The 20,373-nt window shown below is 30.8% G+C and overlaps 2 protein-coding genes across 3 annotated transcripts in view; both read left to right on the top strand.

Annotated features, from left to right (window-relative positions):
* Positions 1–786: 786 nt before the first annotated feature.
* Enoph (enolase-phosphatase E1) lies at positions 787–3,347 on the top strand. Of its 2 annotated transcripts, none has more exons than XM_089221272.1 (2): positions 787–1,019; positions 2,503–3,347. In XM_089221272.1, the coding sequence occupies exon 2, from the start codon at positions 2,533–2,535 to the stop codon at positions 3,268–3,270; it is 738 nt and encodes a 245-aa protein (XP_089077398.1). In that variant the 5' UTR covers positions 787–1,019; positions 2,503–2,532; the 3' UTR covers positions 3,271–3,347. The 2 variants fall into 2 exon arrangements, with proteins under 2 accessions (XP_089077398.1, XP_089077397.1); XM_089221271.1 differs by having other exon boundaries at positions 788–976.
* Positions 3,348–12,368: 9,021 nt separating this feature from the next.
* Positions 12,369–20,373, top strand: part of L (zinc finger protein Lobe) — a 125,260-nt gene continuing 117,255 nt past the window's right edge. The window contains exon 1 of the mRNA XM_015511558.2: positions 12,369–13,172. Coding sequence (XP_015367044.2) covers positions 13,133–13,172 — 40 coding nt within the window. The 5' untranslated portion in view covers positions 12,369–13,132. The remainder of the gene's footprint in view (positions 13,173–20,373) is intronic.

Genomic DNA, 20,373 nt, shown 5'->3' with positions numbered 1-20,373 from the left:
ACATTTAACACCGATCATTTTACATTTGATGAATTTTCACATGACTACTTTATTGTTTTTTTTTTTTTGTCGAAGTATTTTATTTTTGAGTGTGCATAATTCATAACAAAAAGATATTTAATACTTTATAATATATACATACTCTTATATTCTTAATTTCTTTTTCTACACGATCATAGTTTAAAAGAGAAAATATTATATAAACCAAAAAGAATTATTAAGGTAGGCACTTGAAATTAGTATTCGATTTTAAATACAGATATTTATTTATACATAATATTTTATTATTTTTTTATAAGATATTCCTAGCCAACAGTAGGCTATCTATATCTAGAGAAAGTATAGTATATTAATATATACGTACAGGTATATGTATATTTACAATTATAAATACTTTGTTGATGAACTTTTTTAAAAGTATTTAAAATGTATTTGAACATTTTAACTCAGATGTATTTATTCAAGTATAATACTTGACGAATTCAAATAATTTACCAATACTTGTACATTGTAATACCTGTAATGGTTATAGACATAGTTATAGGCATGACTAAATAATAATTACATGTTTAGCCATGGTAATTTACTATGTTATATGTATAGACGTTATGAATATATTTCTTTATCAAAAGAGTACACGACAGTAACCTTAGATCATATTGTATTTGTATTGTATATTATTGTATAATATGATCTAAGACGGTAACAGTAGCAAGGTCATTTTTTAATAAGGTACCTATTATGTCTTATCTTCTGATAAGTAAGTGCGTTACAAGATAACGATAAGATTGGTTACATGTGCCAAGCAAAATTAGAATTTTTGAACGTTTTAATATTAATTAATACTTGTCTTATTTTTCTTATATAGTTGTTTTTTATTAATCCGTAATCGAATATTATCTCTGGTTGTTTTTTAAAAACTGTTTCCGACATCGTTGAAGAACGTCTATAGTCTATATAAATCTATAAAATAAAGGTAAAATATGTATACATTATTTTTTTTACTCTGCATAATATAGGTAAGTAAACTGGTTAGTGTAGTTATTAATTCATATAAACTTTTTAAGTACTACATAAAAATGTGTTAAAATTATAACAAATAATATTACAGTATTTGTATTGATTAGCTGTAAACGAGTAGCTACTTGCCTAAACTACAAACATAGCCACATTTAAGCCCTATATAGAATAGAATATTAGAATAGAGAAAACTAATCTATGGCAGCATTACATAATTCACCTTTTCAGTTTACCTAATACTTTTCCTAGAAATATTACTTGATTCATATAGACCTTTGCATAGGCATCCATTACAGGGTCGCAAGAGGTTGTAATTGCTATCCCATCAATTCTATTTTTCTATCTAGCGACTGCTTTTAGACTTCATTTGACTACATACAATTGAATTATAAATATTATTCAACATGCTTCCTACCCAATGACTTTACTCCCAATAATACTGCTGAACCTTGGAACAGTTGGTACAGTTGTGTCCCAAAATAAGGTATTGACTAGTACCTATATTGTGTTCAGCGTTTGCTTTATTATTAAATGTTATATTTCTACTTTCTAGTACTATAAAATTGTATCTCTAATTAAAAATAATTGGTTAATAACAGTTGGAAAAAAATGTGTCATAAATATATGAAATAAAGGATATTATAAATTATTTTTTTAAGGGTTTAGTTGACATTTTTCATTTCAAGTTTTGTAAGAACAAGAACAAGTCCTTATTCTATAGAAAATCTTATTATCATAAATGATAAGCATTAGGTATGTCAAAAATATATAATGATAATTTAAAATAAAGTAATTTTTTCTTTATTGAGAATTTAAAAGATAAAACACTTGATAAACATTTTCAGTAGGATATTTGATTACCTATTTCATAATAACTACATTTATAATTTCAGTACATTCTATTTAAGTAGGTTATTCCAAATTGTACATTATAGAAATATGCTTAATATACAATACATTTCATTTATCATTTTAATTCATTTAAAATGTTAAATAAACCATTAGATTTTTAATGTTAGAAATTAGATAGGTGCTTATTTTTCTCTATTTAACAAAAATTTTTTTTTTTAGGGTTAGGGCTTAGACAACTGAGGTCATTAGCCTGGGGAACTGTAGGGGAAGGTATTGTAGGTTTTAACATGTGGGTTTTTGGTAGAATTTTGAATGGGCACCCGTAGGTTTCTGCCATGCCTGGTTGGGGGGGGGGGGGTGGCCTCTCTCTCCAGACACCGTGAAATGCCCAAAGAGTGATGCCGCCCGTGACTGAGATTCAAACAGGCGATTGCGTGCATCGCAACCGACGCCTTAGTCCGCTCGGCTACTCCACCCCCAGTTAACAAAAATTGTTTTGTATAAAGTACCTATTAATTTTACAATTACATTATATGTTTAATATCAAGTACTTAAACCTATTAACATACAGTTTAAATAATTAATGAATATTTTACAAAATACTGAATACTTGTATTTCTGTTTTTGCAGGTCTTGATAATAGTTATTCTGTGATATAAAATGCCAGTGAACGAGAATGTAATTCTTCTTGATATTGAAGGAACAATTACATCTATTAGCTTTGTCAAAGATACATTATTTCCGTATGTCACTGAAGTCCTCGAGGATTACGTTGAAAAACACTGGGACGATGAGAGTTTTCAACAAGATTTAGAATCATTACGTGCACAAGCTGTTGTTGATTCCAATATTGAAGGTTTTGTACCGATATCTACTGGCGATAATGCAAAGAAATCTGTAATCAATAATGTATTATGGCAGATGACCAACGATAAAAAAACTACAGCTCTAAAGCAATTACAAGGTCACATATGGAAAGATGGATATGAAAGTGGTCTTTTAAGAGGTCATTTGTATGAAGATGTATTACCAGTTTTAAATAAGTTAACTGAATTGGGTAAAAAGATATACACCTATTCCTCTGGAAGTACTAAAGCTCAAGAGTACTTATTTCAATATTCCATATATGGAGACGTGTCTGGTATATTTCTAAAATATTTTGACACTAAAATGGGTCCAAAAGGCTCAGAAACCAGTTACACAAATATTGCTAATGAAATAAATGTAAATTGTAGTGATATTTTATTCTTAACTGATGTAATAGTTGAAGCAGAAGCAGCTATAAAGGCTGGTTGTAATTCAATTCTCTTGGTAAGGCCTGGTAATGCTCCTCTGGATCCTGAGAAAAGTTCAAAGTTTAAAATTATAAAGACACTAGATGAATTATTAGAAACTTAGTACAAACATAGACACACATAAAATACATATTATGTGAAAACATAAAATATTTAATACATATCATTATTCATCAATAATGTTACATTTGTATTTTATTTATTATTCTTATAAAATAGGTTAAAAATATATGTACATTTTATAGATTTTAAGTAAAGTTTATTTTATAACTGTATAATTGTTTGTTTAAAAAGAGAAATCCTAAAGTAATTATTCTTTTTTAATAATAACATTGATTAAATTTAAAATTAAAATTAAATATTTAATCAATGATAATAAAGAATACTAAATTTCAACTTTATACTTTCAACAAAATTTTTTTTTAATTTTCTTATTAATTTCAAAAAAATTTTGTTGAAGTGTTGAGTTATTAATATAAGTTTTAATAACAAGTTATTAAGCAAGTTGATTATTTTTTTGAAAAAATTTAGAATATATATTTTCACAACTGTCAAATAAATATTTATTTTATACAAAACAAGCTAACCCCACACAATTTGTTGTCAGTTAAAAAATGCCATTTATTATATGATTTAAATTTGGTTAAAATTGTTATTTAATATGCTATATTTCTACTAATTATAATAGTATAATATAATATATACTATGTACTTAACCAAAAAGATATTTGTGTATGAGATTATTTTTAGCTTCCTAAGTATTTATTTATTTATTTATTGGTAATTAATTCAAGTTAGGTCAATTTTATAAAGGTGAATATACTAATTAGATATTCCTACATATTATTACAATACAGTTTATTATTATTTTTTTTTTATAATTTTCATTAGGTAACTTCCTTGGTATAAAACCGAATAGGATTGAAAAAAAAATATTAATTCCTGCTTATATTATATTGTAATATGAAATCTGGCAACCACTTATGAACAAAAAACAATTTATCGAAAAATCTTCTTGAAAAAAGGCCTATCAGGTTTTCTTGAATTTTGAAATTTTTCCCTTAGTAAGAATTTCATTCGGAAAATTGCGGACGTTTATTAAAAAAAAAACCCGGTCTAGCCGTTCTCAATTGATGCTTCTACCGGCTACCAATGAACAGTTTTTCATTTTTACTATAGCTACTTAAGCTACTTATAAGAATTTAGAATATGGAAGTCTTATAGTAGCAAAGAAATTACAATACTAAAATATCAGGTTAGGTATCTACCCAAGTTCAACGTTTTGTTGTATAAAAATATGTTAATAATGATAAGCGTAATGGCTTGTTTAAGTATTATTTTATATTACCTATTTTAAAAAACAAGGATATCACTTTAGTATTTTACTGTATAGTTGGTAGGTTTCGAGGGTACCTTGTCATTAAATAGGTCAATGAAATGCTAACAACACAAAATTGGTTCTGCTGAATATACATTTTCTATGTTATAAGTTTAAAAATGGAAGAAAATACGTGTGGGAGGCGTGACGTCCTCTTTAAACTTTGGTATTCAGCTTTTAAATAGTTTGGATTTTATAAATACGGCTAATCTATGTACCTGGATTCCCTACGCTTATATGAAATCGCATAGATAGGTATCGCAAGGAAATGCGATCGTCTCTGATCAAAATATTTTTTCATTCACAACAATTTTTTACGGAAATCATATTTAATGCGTACATCTATGATGCATTACAACGAGTCAATGAATTACACTAATGGCAAGGTACATTCATTAACTTCTTAATTATAGAAAAGCGAGTTTTCAGGATTTTTTTTTATTGTTTCCTTTAAAATATTACAATTTATTTCGTTTATGTCAGTTCTAGATCGTATAATAATATTTTTGATAATACGACGATTAGGTATCTGACACTGAATATTGATTTAAATAAAAAATTAAACATTTTATTTCAGTGATTTATTATGACGGTACTGTACATAAAGAAGAGTTAACACTATTGTCTACTTCAATTTTATCATAATGCATAATATTTGTACCGTGGAAAAATATTCGATTTTATACTTATGAGTTTTTTTTGTTAAAGATTATAACATAATATATAGTCATAGCAGTGGCGTATTTAGGTTTTTGTCATGGGGGGGGATATGACTTTTTATGATAATTATTAACTTGAGGGGGGCTACGCCCCCTCACCCCCTCCAAGTTTCCATGAATTATAAATATTAATATTAATACATTATTAATATTAAATATACTTTCTACGTTTGCCAAAATTATAACACACAACACATTACTTGAGATTAAATGTTTTATTAAACCAAAATCATGTTAATCATGTTATTACAATACAAGATAAAAAATATGAAATTCAATTGCTCATAAAAATTTAATTTGACTTTCCGGTAGAGATTTTTTTTTTTTTGATAAAAGTAGGCATACTTATGAAGAATCTTATATTAAATTTTCAAATCTTAGATTCAATAAGATCAATTTTTATAAATTTCTAACTCAAAATAATTTGCTAATTTTCGTGTTTTTCCGTATTTTGTCAAGATTTGAACTTTAAATGGTTATAAAAAAAAACTATGACTAAGGATTTTTAATATTTTTCAACCACTATTTTAAAAATATATAAGAAGCATCGTATTCAATTTTCAAGCTTTTTTACCCAACAAATAAAGTTTTATTGGCATTCAAAAAAAAAAAAACCTAAAAAAGTTGGAAACTAAGTATATCCATAAACAGCTCAAAACAAGTCAAAATAAATTGAAAATTGTATCAAATATAGAAAGTGTTAAATTAAACAACCAGTGAAAATTTCATGTATCTACAGACATTTTTTTTTAGAATTACACCAAAAACCGAAATCGATTTTTACCAAAATAGGTTTGCGTAAAAATTCCCGTTTTTTCCTTAATTTTTCATTTGTTTTTCACAGTGCTTTTGAAAACTACTCGGAAATTTTTACTTTTGACCCCCCAAAGTACCATATAGGTTCATTTTCCTATCAGAAAAGATACTGTTGAAGAAAATCTAAGCATTTTTACTATCCTAAAACGTGATGACAGACACAAAAAAATAAAAAAAACACACATCATTGTAAAATCAATACATTAATCGCTCCGCTCAGAATCTAAAAAAAGTATTTGAATGCATATTCATATTATTACATTTATTCGAATGCTTAACAATTTTCCAAGACTGAACTGCAGTCTGCAAGCATAAAACGTTATTTTCTATAGGGAATAATACAAATCTAGCCCGTCTGACTAGCAGCACTCGGCGGTTTTATTCATGCAAATTTAATCAATTATTGATAAAAAAAATAAAAATAATAGTCATAATATTTTAAATAATAATCGTCAAATTATAACCAGTCACGAATATAATTAATTGTGTGAATAAAGTCTATGGGGGGGGGGGGTTGATCCCCTTGATCCCCCCCGTAAATACGCCACTGAGTCAAAGAATACAATAATGTACCTAATATTTTATGCATAGCTAAAAGCCAAAAGGTAACTTTTCAACACATTCAAATCCGTTCTCAGATATTTGCATCAATATAGATTAGTGGGTATTGATCTGTGTTAGCTGTTTGGTCTAAGATAAGCCGTAAAAGTTTAAAGCTCCTCCGGGCATTGCAGGCGGTTGCTGCACACTCTTTGGTTGGTTTACCTATAAATGTAAATATTTTTACCAGTTAGATGATTATTCACGATTAACTACAAAATAAATGATACACAAGGTACTCATTGCCAACAATCTGTATGACTGTATTTATATTATAATCTGATATATAATTCATCTAAAATCTCTAATAGAGATAAAAGTTATTAAAATTATTATCAATGTATATGATAATAATGTTACAACGATCACTTATAGGGATTTATCAATAGATTTCCCACGAATGTGTAATGAATTATAATCATAATTATGTGCAACGTTTGTCATTGCTGATGTTTGATAATACTAATTAGTAATATTATGTAGTACCTATCCGATTAGTGTTGGCGACTGGCAAGTGGTTAAATGAGTAGGTAATAAATAATAATAATCCTTTAAAACATTTGTCACAAATCACAATTATAGCTATAGGTAATAATGTTTAACCTAATTATTTATGTGTATTTGCCTGTTTAAAATATATGTAATTATGTTCTGATTTGTGTCACGTAAAATGTTATGTGTAGGGGTACCTTTAATTGCAATACAATAAATACATAATATAATAAATTAATAACTAATAAGCATTAGTACTACTACTGAATGCCTCTCATACGAAACGGATAGACGGGAAGCAGGCATCTCAAACATCCTGTCAGAAGCCCTCCACTCAGACAACATAAGACAAATAATAATCTTTATTACTAAGTCCAACCTGACCAACCTTATCAATAGTATTTAATAAGTTACTTAGGTATATAGCATGTAAATAATTTAGAATTAAACCCATTGTTGCCAATGGCCATAGTTGCCGAGGCTTAATTCAAATAAAAAAAAAAAAAAGCATTATACTCTAAGGAAGAGTAGGTAGTTAAATATATTTTATACTGTGAATATATTATATACAGTTACAGTTCAGCGGTCGTGCGATAAACATCTATGGGGACTATCGGTGTCTTATCTGTTTATTTTTAGTTTCATTATGCCTACATCAACTAAATCTAAAAAAAACTCTCCAAACTTTACAGTTGTTGAAATCATCTATCAAATTAATGAACATCAAACTTGAAGGTATCTAAACTTCAGTTTTGGAACAAAAAACTGAATTTTTTGAAATTAGTAAATATCGCGATGAATTCTGGATGATATCTGGTACTGTTTCTACTTTGAAAACAAATTAAGATATAGTGAAAACGGAGGTACTTATCGAATTTGCGCCAACAAATCGATTTATTGACGAATAGCAACACTATCTTATCTTTTGAAGCAGTCCACGAAGTACAAGTTCGATTAAGAAAATCACATAATATTATAATAATTTTCAACGTTCCCGATAACAATGAATCCATTGGTGAAACTAATAAGCCTACCTCTAACATAATAAGCTACATGGTTCCAAATACACCTAACCTTAAAACTACCAGGTCGGGTAAAAACTGTAATAAACCCTGACTTATTTTAGTAGAGTTGGAAAATAATGATGCAGTATTGTCAATTTTGAAAGCATAGTCTGAATTTCGGCAATCTGATTACTGGAATCACGTATGGATCACCACAGACCTAACGATGACGCAGAGAAACCAACTCAATCTAGTCAAGTTGCAACTACGAAATAAACTCGACTATGGAGACCTGAGCTGGTACATCAAGTTTGTTCATGAAAATTCAATCCTGATTCAAAAACACGCTCAATCTGCCCAAGTATAAATACACTTTACACGAGTAACCAAGATAATCTTATTAGTACCTACTTCTTTTAATTTTAATGTAAATCTTTTATAGGCTATTATCATAATGTTAGAGACCTTCGTTCTAAATTATGTTTACTTAGACGCGATATTCATACTATATGTTTCGATTATTTTATATTGACCGAAACTTGGCTAAATAATAATATTAACAATTGTGAACTGGGTTTTGATTACTTTTCTCTTTATAGAACTGATAGAAACATCAGTAACTGTAATAAAATCGGTGGTGTTGTGATATGCATTAGTAATAGATTTTTGTCTAAAATTATAGATACCTATACCTAATTATAACCACTTATCGATCAATTTATTGTTCGTTGCCGTTAGTATCGGTAAGGTTATAATGTTTATAATTAGAACCTGTTATATCTCACCAAATAGTCACACAAGTCTATATTCAATAATAATTTAATTCATATTTCGCTTCTGTATATTTTTAAACAAACACAACCAACACGAATTTCGATAATGATAGAATGAATAATAATTGTAATGTAAATGTATCTAACGTAGATTTCTCGTTAGGTGAAATATTCAAAGCTCTTACTCAAGTTGGCAATTACCCTTCTCCTGATTATGACTTAATCCCTGCTCTTTTTTAACAACAATGTAGACATGCCTTATCAATTCCTATATTTATTATCTTACTAATGTCAATATCATCATTCATCAGGTATCTTCCGAATTCTTCCCCGACAAGTAGAAATTAAACTATGTAACACCAATTTTAAAATCTGGCAATAAAGAATACGTCACAAATTATCGAGCAATCTCAAAAATAATTGTAATTCCAAAACTTTTCGAGAAAATTATAAATAATAAACTAACAACCACTTTTAAGCTAACTCTATATCATCTAATCAATACGGCTTTCGGTCACAATGGTCAACTAGCACTAATTTATTAGTTTTTTATTCCGATTTAATATCCACAGTCGAAAGTGATGGCCAAGTAGATGTTATCTATACTGATCTTAAAAAAGCATTTGATACCGAAGATATTTAAATATTATTGTATAAACTTAAATTAATGGGTGTACATGATACAATTGGTACATTATTAAGCTGGTTAGAGTCCTACTTATCTAACAGACGATAGCAGGCAAAAATTAATAATATATTTTCTGATCCTATTGAAGTTACCTCCGGTGTACTTAAGGGGGGTCATTTATCTCCATTACTATTTTTATTATTTGTTAATGATTTAGATAAAACTTTTAAATATTCCAAATTTCTGCTATTTGCTGATGATTCAAAATTGTATAACCCAGTTAAAACATGACGTAATAATTGTTTAAGAGTTACAGGAAGATATAGATCACTTTTCTGAATGGTGTAGAATGAACAAGTTAAACATAAATGTAAATAAATGTCAACAAATATTATTCTCATGTTGTACTAACCCGATACAATTTAGTTATCAAATACATAACGTATCCTTGAATGCAGTTTCTTCTGTAAAAGATTTAGGTGTTTGGCTATCGAGTGACTTATCTTTTAAATTTCACTTTGTCAGACAAAATGTATAAAAAAGCATTAAAATTATTAGGTTTCATTAGACGCAATACTTGGGAATTCAATAATCCCACATGTTTTAAAGTAACTGTATTGTTCATTAGTACGTTTCATTCTGGAATACTGATCTATTGAATGGAACCCTTTAACTGTTATTTGGGTAAATAAACTTGAAAGTATTCAAAATCACTTTCTAAAATGGTTAGGTAGCACCTAAATTAAGATTACCAATTAATGATATTTCTTATGTTGCTATATACACGGGGCCTTGATATATTATCTAAACGCAGATTATTTAATTACGTTAATTATATATATAAACTTATAATTGATTGTCCCGATTTATTAACTAAAATTAAATTTAAGGTACCTACATTCAACTCTCAAAATCATTCATTATTTAATATTGATTGCCACCACCAGAATTACAGTTACTATAGTAGGTATGTGTAAGTTCAGTAATAACTTTACAAATTTTGATTTTTTAATGATCCACTGTGTTTAATTTATTCTTTATTAACTAAGTATCTAACTTATTGTATATATATTTTGTTACTTTTGCCCATCTTGGGCGTAATAAATAAATAAATAATAAATATTAAAACTGGAAATGACCACGTAATTTAAGTTATTTTTTTTTTACTTTAAAATTATGTTATTGTTCAAAAACAGCAAAATCAAATTGATATTTATAATTGATATAATTATTAGTTAAATTTAATTATACATACTATAGAACTTTTATAGGTACCTATCTCCTATATTATATTTATATTAGGTATTAATGAATTATATTAAAAACCTATATATTATCTATATCCTAATAATATTTTTTATGTATTACGTATTAGTTGTAAAATTTATCAGTTCATGAGTACCTATTTGTCTGTTATCGTTATATTTTACCAATAATTTACAGAGGGCGTATAAATTTTTTATTCGGGGAGGAAGAGCAGGAGTAGAGGAGTTTGAATATTGAGTAAAAAACCATTAGAGTCTAGATCATAAGTATTAGAAATCATTCTACATCCCTATTATATTTTAATAATAACATTTGGAAAATAAATAGTAAAAATAATATTTTGATTAAAAATTAGTTACTAATAAATTATTACACTAAACTTAAATGTTGGTTCTTAATTCGGTAGTCCAGTTATTAATGTTTACTCAAGTTTATCTAATACAAATTCAGTGAAACCACTATATATACTTATCCATTAACAGAGAATATACACCCACCATTACTATATAATACTGCAGTTTTAAATCTGTAATATTATGATTCCTTGAAATAAAAATTTCTTTAAACTATGTTTTAAATCTTATTGATATTGAACAATTGCGATCGGTCGATATGTCAGTCTAACAGAATATTTGATATAGTGGTAAATACATCATTATGCAAATCCATCATGCTAATTTTGGGCAAACTATTGATTAAAAAAAAAGAACTGGATTTACTGATTTCTTAATTGGCAACGCATAGGCCAGAATAAAATATTTATATATTTGTAAGTATATTATATAAAAAGTTTTTATTAAAGATATATCTATTTTTGATATCCATCTGTGATGTCACGTTTAAAGTTTGAATACTGTTTTATTGCAAATAATAAAAAAAAGTATATAAAATACTATAGCATAGTAGTGCAGCTTACAGGTATTTGATCTCAAGTATTCTAAATAACAAAAGTCTTTACTGAAAGCACTTTGACTTTGATAGGAGAGTGTAAACAATGACAATAATATAATATATAGGTGTATAAGTGTAACGTAAACAAGGTAAACGCTTGTAATTTTGTAGAGCACGTGGCTGCACGTTAGCGATTCGACCTATAATATTGATAATATTGTCGAAGTGCTCTAATTTATCGGCGTGTATATAGCATATATAGTAGGTCCTTGACTTAAAACAATTTCAATTACAATAAAAACATCGATGATAAAATAAATTGGTGGTGACGACAATAATATGTAAAAAAAATAAAAATCATAATAATATAAAGTGTTAACACTAATAATAATATAATAATATGTTATACATAATTATATTAAATTGTATAAATTATTTTATTGTCTATATGCGTAAAACATCACGTACACGTGTATAATGCGTATACATATATAATGTGAGATATATCTATACAGAGTACAGCAGGAGCGCTCACGACGTGTGTATATAAGGGTTGCGCGCGCCGGCCCGTCTGCTCATGGTCGTGCGTCGGCGACGAACGTTTCGCCGGCGGCGGAAGTCACTGGCCCGACGTTGTCCGGACCGGAAGTATTCTCTAATACGCAACACGCGCTTAACACGCACGCACGACCGCGGCGCGTAAATATAATACACGAACATTATGCACATAATGCATGCATATTCGTAAGTGGCATAATCGCGTATACACCACGGAAAGTCGTACCGGGCATCAGGAAATCGCACGAGGTTTACAGTAATAGTCGCGTACAAAAATTAATTAAAGTATAAATATTTTTGACCGCGGCGGCGAAAGTGCGGGAATATTAATAATAAAATATTACTATAACATCCATTGTATTATATACGTTGTATAATATACGATATATTATTCACCCTGTGCGTATAAGTGTCTAAGAGATTATAATTACTATACACACGTGCTGTGCTCTTTTTTCACCCCCACGAGAGTGGTGACCGTTTCCGCGAACGTGCGTGCGTGCGGTGCCGGCAGCGGAAACGTCTGGCGTTGCAGTTCCTCCGATCGTCGGACTCGCACTCGTATATATTAGCCCACTCGTAGTGGTCTCGCCGCTACCGTCGGTCGGTCGGTCGGATCGCGTGATCGCGTTTACATCGGCGGGCGCGGCGAGAGACTTGTGAGCGAAAACGAAAAACAAATAACAATTAGTAATAAAGGAGCGGAAAGACGAGAGAGAGGGAGAGAGAGAGAGAGAGTATGTGAGTGTGTTTGTGTCAGAAAAAGTGCGTGTGCGAGAGAGAGATATATATAAAAAGGCGCGAACTACCGCCCGCGAATCTTGTGGTATCGCACGCATCATGTCTAGGAGGAAACAGGCTACACCTCGTTCGCTGAGACGTAAGTACACCGATATTATACATCAGCTACATTCTATATATATATATATATATATATATATATATATATAAGGTGCTCATAAAATACGCTGTGTTCGACTATACCGTGTGGTGCTAAATCGTAGAGTTACATCGTACATGCACTGCGCTGGTTTTTATAGTTACGAGTCCGGAGCATGCGATACATATTGTACCTATATGTATACACTGTAACGTCGCTTTCGAATAACGTTCGCACATATATACCTACGTGAAATGCATCATATAGTGCATTATGTTATGATGCAGTGGAGTGCGCGGGATAAAAATCCACTTCTGTTTTTTTCGAAAGCACCGGAGGGTATGACATTTTTTCCTCGACGAGTGGCGGCGGTTATTATTAATGCTCGGCACACATATATGTACATGTATTTATATACAGGGAAACTCGATAAAAAAATGTTTATTATACCGTCGCGTCGGCATACTTGTGAAAAACTTCCAAACTTTTTAGACACTCTGTACCTGTATTAAAATAACGCACGGATGGGGAGAGATGTGTGTATACAACAGCATCATGCTTCGTCAACATAATATGCATGCCATCTGATACCTGGTTACCTTCCTATCTACAATTTTATTTGCTCGAATTTTTACCGTATATTTTCGTTACTAATAACTATCATCAATATTATAATACTATTTAAAATGACGTGGGTGGTATGGACAAGCGTAAAATACGATAATTGGCAACATGATATTATATTATTTATTATACATAGCATAGGTATACGGGGTATCGGTATGCCACATGCCACTGCGTGTTCGCCGACCGCGACTTTGCACTGATTAGCTGCACTGGATTTATAACAATATTATGTATAACTAACTACACGTTGTGTCTGTACCAATATCCGCGTTTTTGTAACAGCAGGTAGTCGATTTTTACTGTCTTAAATACTTTACTCGCTACCGTTACGTGGAGGACGTGTCGACAGCTATTAGGTATATATTATATATAGACAGATAAAATATTATACGTACGCAAGACAACTGTTGAACTGTTGCCGGTTTGAAACCTTTCCGTCTATTATTTCTATAAGAGTAACCGGTTGACACGGTGACGTGTAATGTGTAAACATAAGAACAATGTCAATTTTTATTTTCACGAACAATCAAATTGATGAACCACAAACGCGGGAGGTATTAAATTAGTTCGGCGTTGCATGTATATGATTGCGAGGACTTTTATATTTTTTTTATATCTATGATTGATTGACCGAACAATCTACGGTAATTTCTAAGTGTAATGAATTTATAGTAACAACTGTGTTAGAATCTAAAAATGTGAAATTATTGAGTTGTTAGTTGTTACAATCTGATAACTAATGATATAGGCTACTGTGCTGTGTTCATATAATAAACATGAAATTTGAGAAAAACGTTTAAGTATTTTATACATAGATAGGCCTTTTCAGTTCTCGCAAGGTATGTAATTATCATGCGCAATCTGAATTTTAAATTTAAGCTCTCTGCAGGCTGTTCTGAGGGCTGGGGCCTGAGCCAAACTTGACTTTTCGTAGAAAACAAATCCGATAATGTTGATCAAGCTTCATCACACCATTACCTCTCATGTATATAAACACGGTTATTGGTTTTAGTGACGGTGCAACTAATTATCACGATGTTGAATTTTTATAAATTAATCGGCTTTTGTTATTTGTTGTCGTTTAAATTAATTTAATCTAATAATCTATTATAATTGTACAATGTATGTATACATATATATTATAAACTCTGTATTATACTTATTACTCATATTGGTTTTGGGCATGTCTGTTGTTCACAAATTTATATAATTAAATATATTAAGTACATATTATTTGAGATTATTTATAAGACAATATTACAATAACACAGATACTGTATGATTTTGTAGTCACTAAAAATATTATGTTTAACATAAATAATACAATTCTAACTCTTATACTTCCTAAATGTATTAATATTTAAATTTGTTAATAATATCCATATATTTTCAACGAGGTTTTAGATTGAAAGTCATGTGTCACCTACGATATATTTTAGTTGTACGAAATAAATATAATGCTTGTATATATTCAGACAGGTTGTCGTGGAAAAATAGAAAAATTTCCATTGAATTATTACAATAATACAAATTTGTTGACGCATATATATTTAGAACTTTCCATAGAAATTCGTACCTAAGATGGAATGTACAGAAAGACAAAGCATGTAAGTATGTGGTAAATTATGAATCGGAAATCTGTAATATTTTCATAATATAGTAAAGTAAAATACAACGTAAGTATATTTGCATACAAAAATGTCTTTACCAATTGAATGAATGTTATAAATTATTTAAATTAGATATAATAAAATAAGGCTTAGCGGATTTATCCTTAAAATCATTTACTCAGGCCTATTTTGTAGATGCCACTAATACAGTGATACCTATCACACGCCAATAAATTACCGGCTTGGACGCTAGGTGAGGTACAAAAACAGTTAACATGAATTAGTATTATCACCAAAATTGTTTTATGATAGGAGTCTATGCTACAAATAATTATGTTACATGTATGTATAATACTTGACGATAAGAAAAACATAAATTTTTCATAATTATTTTTACGAAATTAACCAATTAGCGGCACCACCCAATACCGGATTATAAACATTAAGCGATTTAGGCTCATGCCGAGAGGCTTCGTGAAAATGGAAAACCTTTTTTTTATGGATTAACAGATCATAATTTGATATGAATATTGTAGTGTATATTATTATTGAAAACAATTTTTTTTAGTTTGTCGAAATTTAATTATTACTTGTTAGGTATGTATATATATTGTATATAATCAGGTGGTGACGATAACATTACAATCGTGCATTTCCGGCTTTCAAGTAAATATTTGAAGTTCAAATTTTTTAAACGAAGTATTAAAATTATCTATTTATTTACCTATTACCTAATTTTTTTTTGCTAAGCATATTTATTTTTTTAACTAATAGAAAAATTAAAAATATTAATTCAATTTTTTTTGTAAACTAATAAAATAGAGTTATGGTAAAACAATTGAATAAACATTATTTTATTTATTAAACTTAATTGGTATTATTAAAAATGCTTATTTTAATTATGAAGTAAGGAGTAAAATTTAAGACTTAATTAAGTATTAAAAATTGTTGTACAGAGGGCCTTGATATTTTATAACTACCTAGGGGCCCACAAATGTTTAATCTGACAATGGCACCACCGTCCAACTTCCATAGTATCACGGTTAGGTTATTGAATATTTTCACAGTTATTTTTTCTATAGAATAGCGCGAAAGCTGGAATTTCTACCACTGGTCACTGGTGTATGCGTTTACGAATATTACGGAGTGCTCGAAAAACTTTGCGAATTTCTGATACATTATACATTTCGTCATTTCGATAACCGTTCCAAATTCTAACAATGTAATACGGACGCAAGCATATAGGTACAGTTATTATAATATTATGATAATAACATCTTTTTCACATTCTTTCGACACGGACAGTTTCGTTGTGTCGTTTCTTTATTTATTCTTAATTAATACTTAGTTTTGTTATTGTAAATGTTTATCGAATGCTGTTGGTTTGCGTAAGCTCATAATAACTTTTTCCAGTGGGGCGCCATTTCAGTTTTTGTTAGACAACCACTCACTGATTTGCTAACTCAACTTATTTTTTCACGCAGATTCACTTAGCAAAATATTGTCTTAGTAAGTGAAGAGGGCGGGAACTTTACAGGTATTTGAACGTCACACATCGTAATCTGGAGTATTAAATATAAGCAATTTTGTTGTCAAACGAACTGTCATAGGATAAGCAATGCTTATTAAGCATTGTATACCTTAGTACACATTATACAAGTATACCTACGTTGATGTTTTAATACCACATTTACGTACTTACCTTACCACCGTCTAATGTCTAAAATCTAAATGTGTGAGCGCCAAGTACCAACTGCCTCACTTGGAGACGGCGGCTGATCGGCTATTTGTAGTTAGCACGATTTAAGATATTACTGCCTTGAACCGTGGTAATTAGTTGATAAAATAATTAAAAATTTATTTATTTATCAAAAAAATATCAATACCATGACAATGGCCTAAGAAGTTAAAAATAAGATTTGGTATAATTTTTAAACGTGTCGACTTATAGTTAATGTAAATGTTAGACAAGGGAAAATGCCCAAGTTGACTCCCCCCCCCAGATGACATCGCTGATTATTTGGCAATTACTTAACAATTAGAGCAGTGACGCGGGATCGCATATAATATTTATTTTTATAAATATACGAGTATTTTTAACCATTATAAATGTATAATGTAAAGTTATCCATGTCTCTTAAGAATCTTAATAATCTCTTATTTAAAATCCTTCAAAAAGTGGCCTAAATAATATTGGCTTTTTTAGTTATTGTTACCGACCAATAATATAACTCGAGTTCAGCTTTTTTTTCATAAATATCTATTTTCCCTTTGAGGAGCCATACAAATATAAACAACTATACTAAGTATAGACTGCATCCGTCACTAGGATTTTATAGGTTTAGGCTATTAAATGTATGGTAGTAAATAACAATGGCTGGTCTCGAATCTCCCACTATCGACTATTTGGTCGCCTCTGCTCTATATATGTTAATTAAATTATATACTTATAATAATAATTTAGAGATCTGCAGTATATTTTTGCTCGTTCTGGAAACATTATTACTGTGCAGGTATCTATATATATATATTATATAAAAAAAAAATCGATTCGAGATCATAATTACTTTGGGATGTCCGTCAGCGAGTTGTGCGCGGGAGGCGGTGGCGGCTGCAGGAACATCGGTCAAAATGAATTCCCATTGTAACGCAATGGGAAATTCAACGGGCACGGTCAGGTCTCTGGGGACGCGGCGTTGCCGGCTCGGTTTTCCCGCCGGTATACGCTTCTCGCGAGTGTGCCTTCAGCTCCACCGCCGCTCGCACCCTTTACACGAGCACAAAGGAGGAACGGTGGTAGTCGTCGTCCTCGGTTTTCCCTGACGAGGCGCCACCACCCCCTCTCCCACCCATCACTAGTGCCGTCACGTACCTCGACTAGACGGCCAACTGCAGGACGCATGGCGGCGGAGGTAACAAACTTTTCCGTTCCGATTCGCGTGTATAGTACCATTTGTCGTATATTAGTTGTAGTAGTAGTAGTATTATAGTTAGTACAAGTATTATACAGCTATATAGGTACGTATATATAGTATATATAGAATAATAATAATAATATACAGTCGTATAGAAGTGGCAGTAGTAGTATAGTGGCGCATAGTATACAAACCGTGGTTGTCGTCGTCGTCGTAGCCGGTCTCTCGAGGGTACACTATATATATATTATATATACCGATAGACGGACGGGCGCGGCGTCGACGACGATGCCAGTTTGTGCGTGTGCGTCCGTAGGGGGTGCGCGTATATATATATATATATGTGTGTGTGTGTGTGTGTGTGTGTGTATGTGTATGTTGCAAATACGGAGCAAGACGGTGGAGTTATATCGGTCGTGTGTGGGTAGGAGTGGGCGGTGGCTGCTCTCAGCGGCACAACTGCAGCGGGGGGACCAGCTGCTGTCTCTCGAGCGTCTCGGCGGCTGACGTCCCCCGGGGGATGTACGTCGTATATATAATATGTACTTGCATGAGTATAATAATATATATATATATATACGATGATAGCGCGCCCGTGCGGTTGTGTGTGAGCACGTATAAATTATATTATATGTGTATATACTTGGGTGTGGGCTCGTCAGACGCGGGTCTTTTGGTCGGGTTGGGAAGCGTGGTTTTAATGGAGGTATGAGTTGTGTGGAAACCCGGTCAGGTGTGGCCACGTTAGCGTCTCATCGGGGCGCCGTATAACCTTTTCGACCGCAAACCTATATCACGAATTCACGACCGAACGAGTGGTTCAGTGGAGGCATGATGTAGAGAAGATATCTGAGAGTGAAGGATATGTATATATTATAATAAACGTCATGTTGGCGTTCACTTCGTTTGAATTGGTACATGATATCTTGCAGGGTTTTCATGCATAATACTCATATGGAATGAAAAACGGAAAATAGCGAATGTTTCGACCACCTCGACTTAGTTATGGCGTTGAGCTTAAACCCGACGACGGTGTGCAGTGCGTTCCGATACATATTATATCGTTATTATTACTATTATTATTATTATTATTATTATTACTTGTGACAATATGACAACGTGACCATACCTAACCATACGTACCACGTACGGTTGTAATGTATCTATAATGTCTGATACATTTTTCACGGGGAGACGGTGGTTGGTGCTACAGATGTGGTGCTCAGCCGGTCAGTAAGGAGGCGCGGGAGCTTGCGGGCGAACAGCACGCGTGCTCGTCCATGTCTGTAAATTCAAAATCCTTCTTTTTGAAATCGATGTTATTATATCGCTAGTTGATCAGTTGTTCGCCTTACGGAAATGACCTCCCGGCTATGTCATAAATTAATCTCTCTCCTTTACGACCACGAGGAGCTGAGAGCGTTACATATATCTACGAGTATTTATAAGTATATGTCCATAATATCATAATATAATATAAGGTAAATCAAATTTGTAAAGCATGCGTGTTTCACTGTTATTCCTAGAAATTTCGATTTTTTTCTCAGTTCTAACTAGTCTGACGTGATTTTAACAAATATCTATTTATTAATACCAAAAAAAAAAAAAGTTGTCTTCTGTTGAGTCCGTGATGCATATTTGTTTGTAGGCAATTCCCAATTAATTGAATGTAGATAAAAGTTCATATCCATTAAAATTAACCGTATAGTAATAACGTTATTTCAAAATGTATCCTGCCGTTAAATCTATATAACATCAACTATCTGATTTATTATAATAATTATATATTAGTACACCATTACACGAATACGATTTAATAATATTTATTAAATATACACATGATATATTATACAGTATATACAATATTGTGTTTATATAATATAAAAACAATTATTAATGAGTCCAAGAGTCCATATAAAATACTAAAAACTGGAGTACATATTTTATTTTAAATTCACCAGAAACAGTATTTTGAAAAAATCATTGAAATGGAATTTAAAGTTTAGTTTTAAAAATCTCTAAACATCATGATTATAACACTTTGATATA

The sequence above is a fragment of the Diuraphis noxia genome, unplaced genomic scaffold (genome assembly GCF_037042655.1).
Source record: "Diuraphis noxia isolate RWA-SAM2 unplaced genomic scaffold, SU_Dnox_SAM2 contig0002, whole genome shotgun sequence".
NCBI lineage: Eukaryota > Metazoa > Arthropoda > Insecta > Hemiptera > Aphididae > Diuraphis > Diuraphis noxia.
Note: the sequence above shows the minus strand (reverse complement) of the source record. Positions and strands in the feature narration are given on the sequence as shown.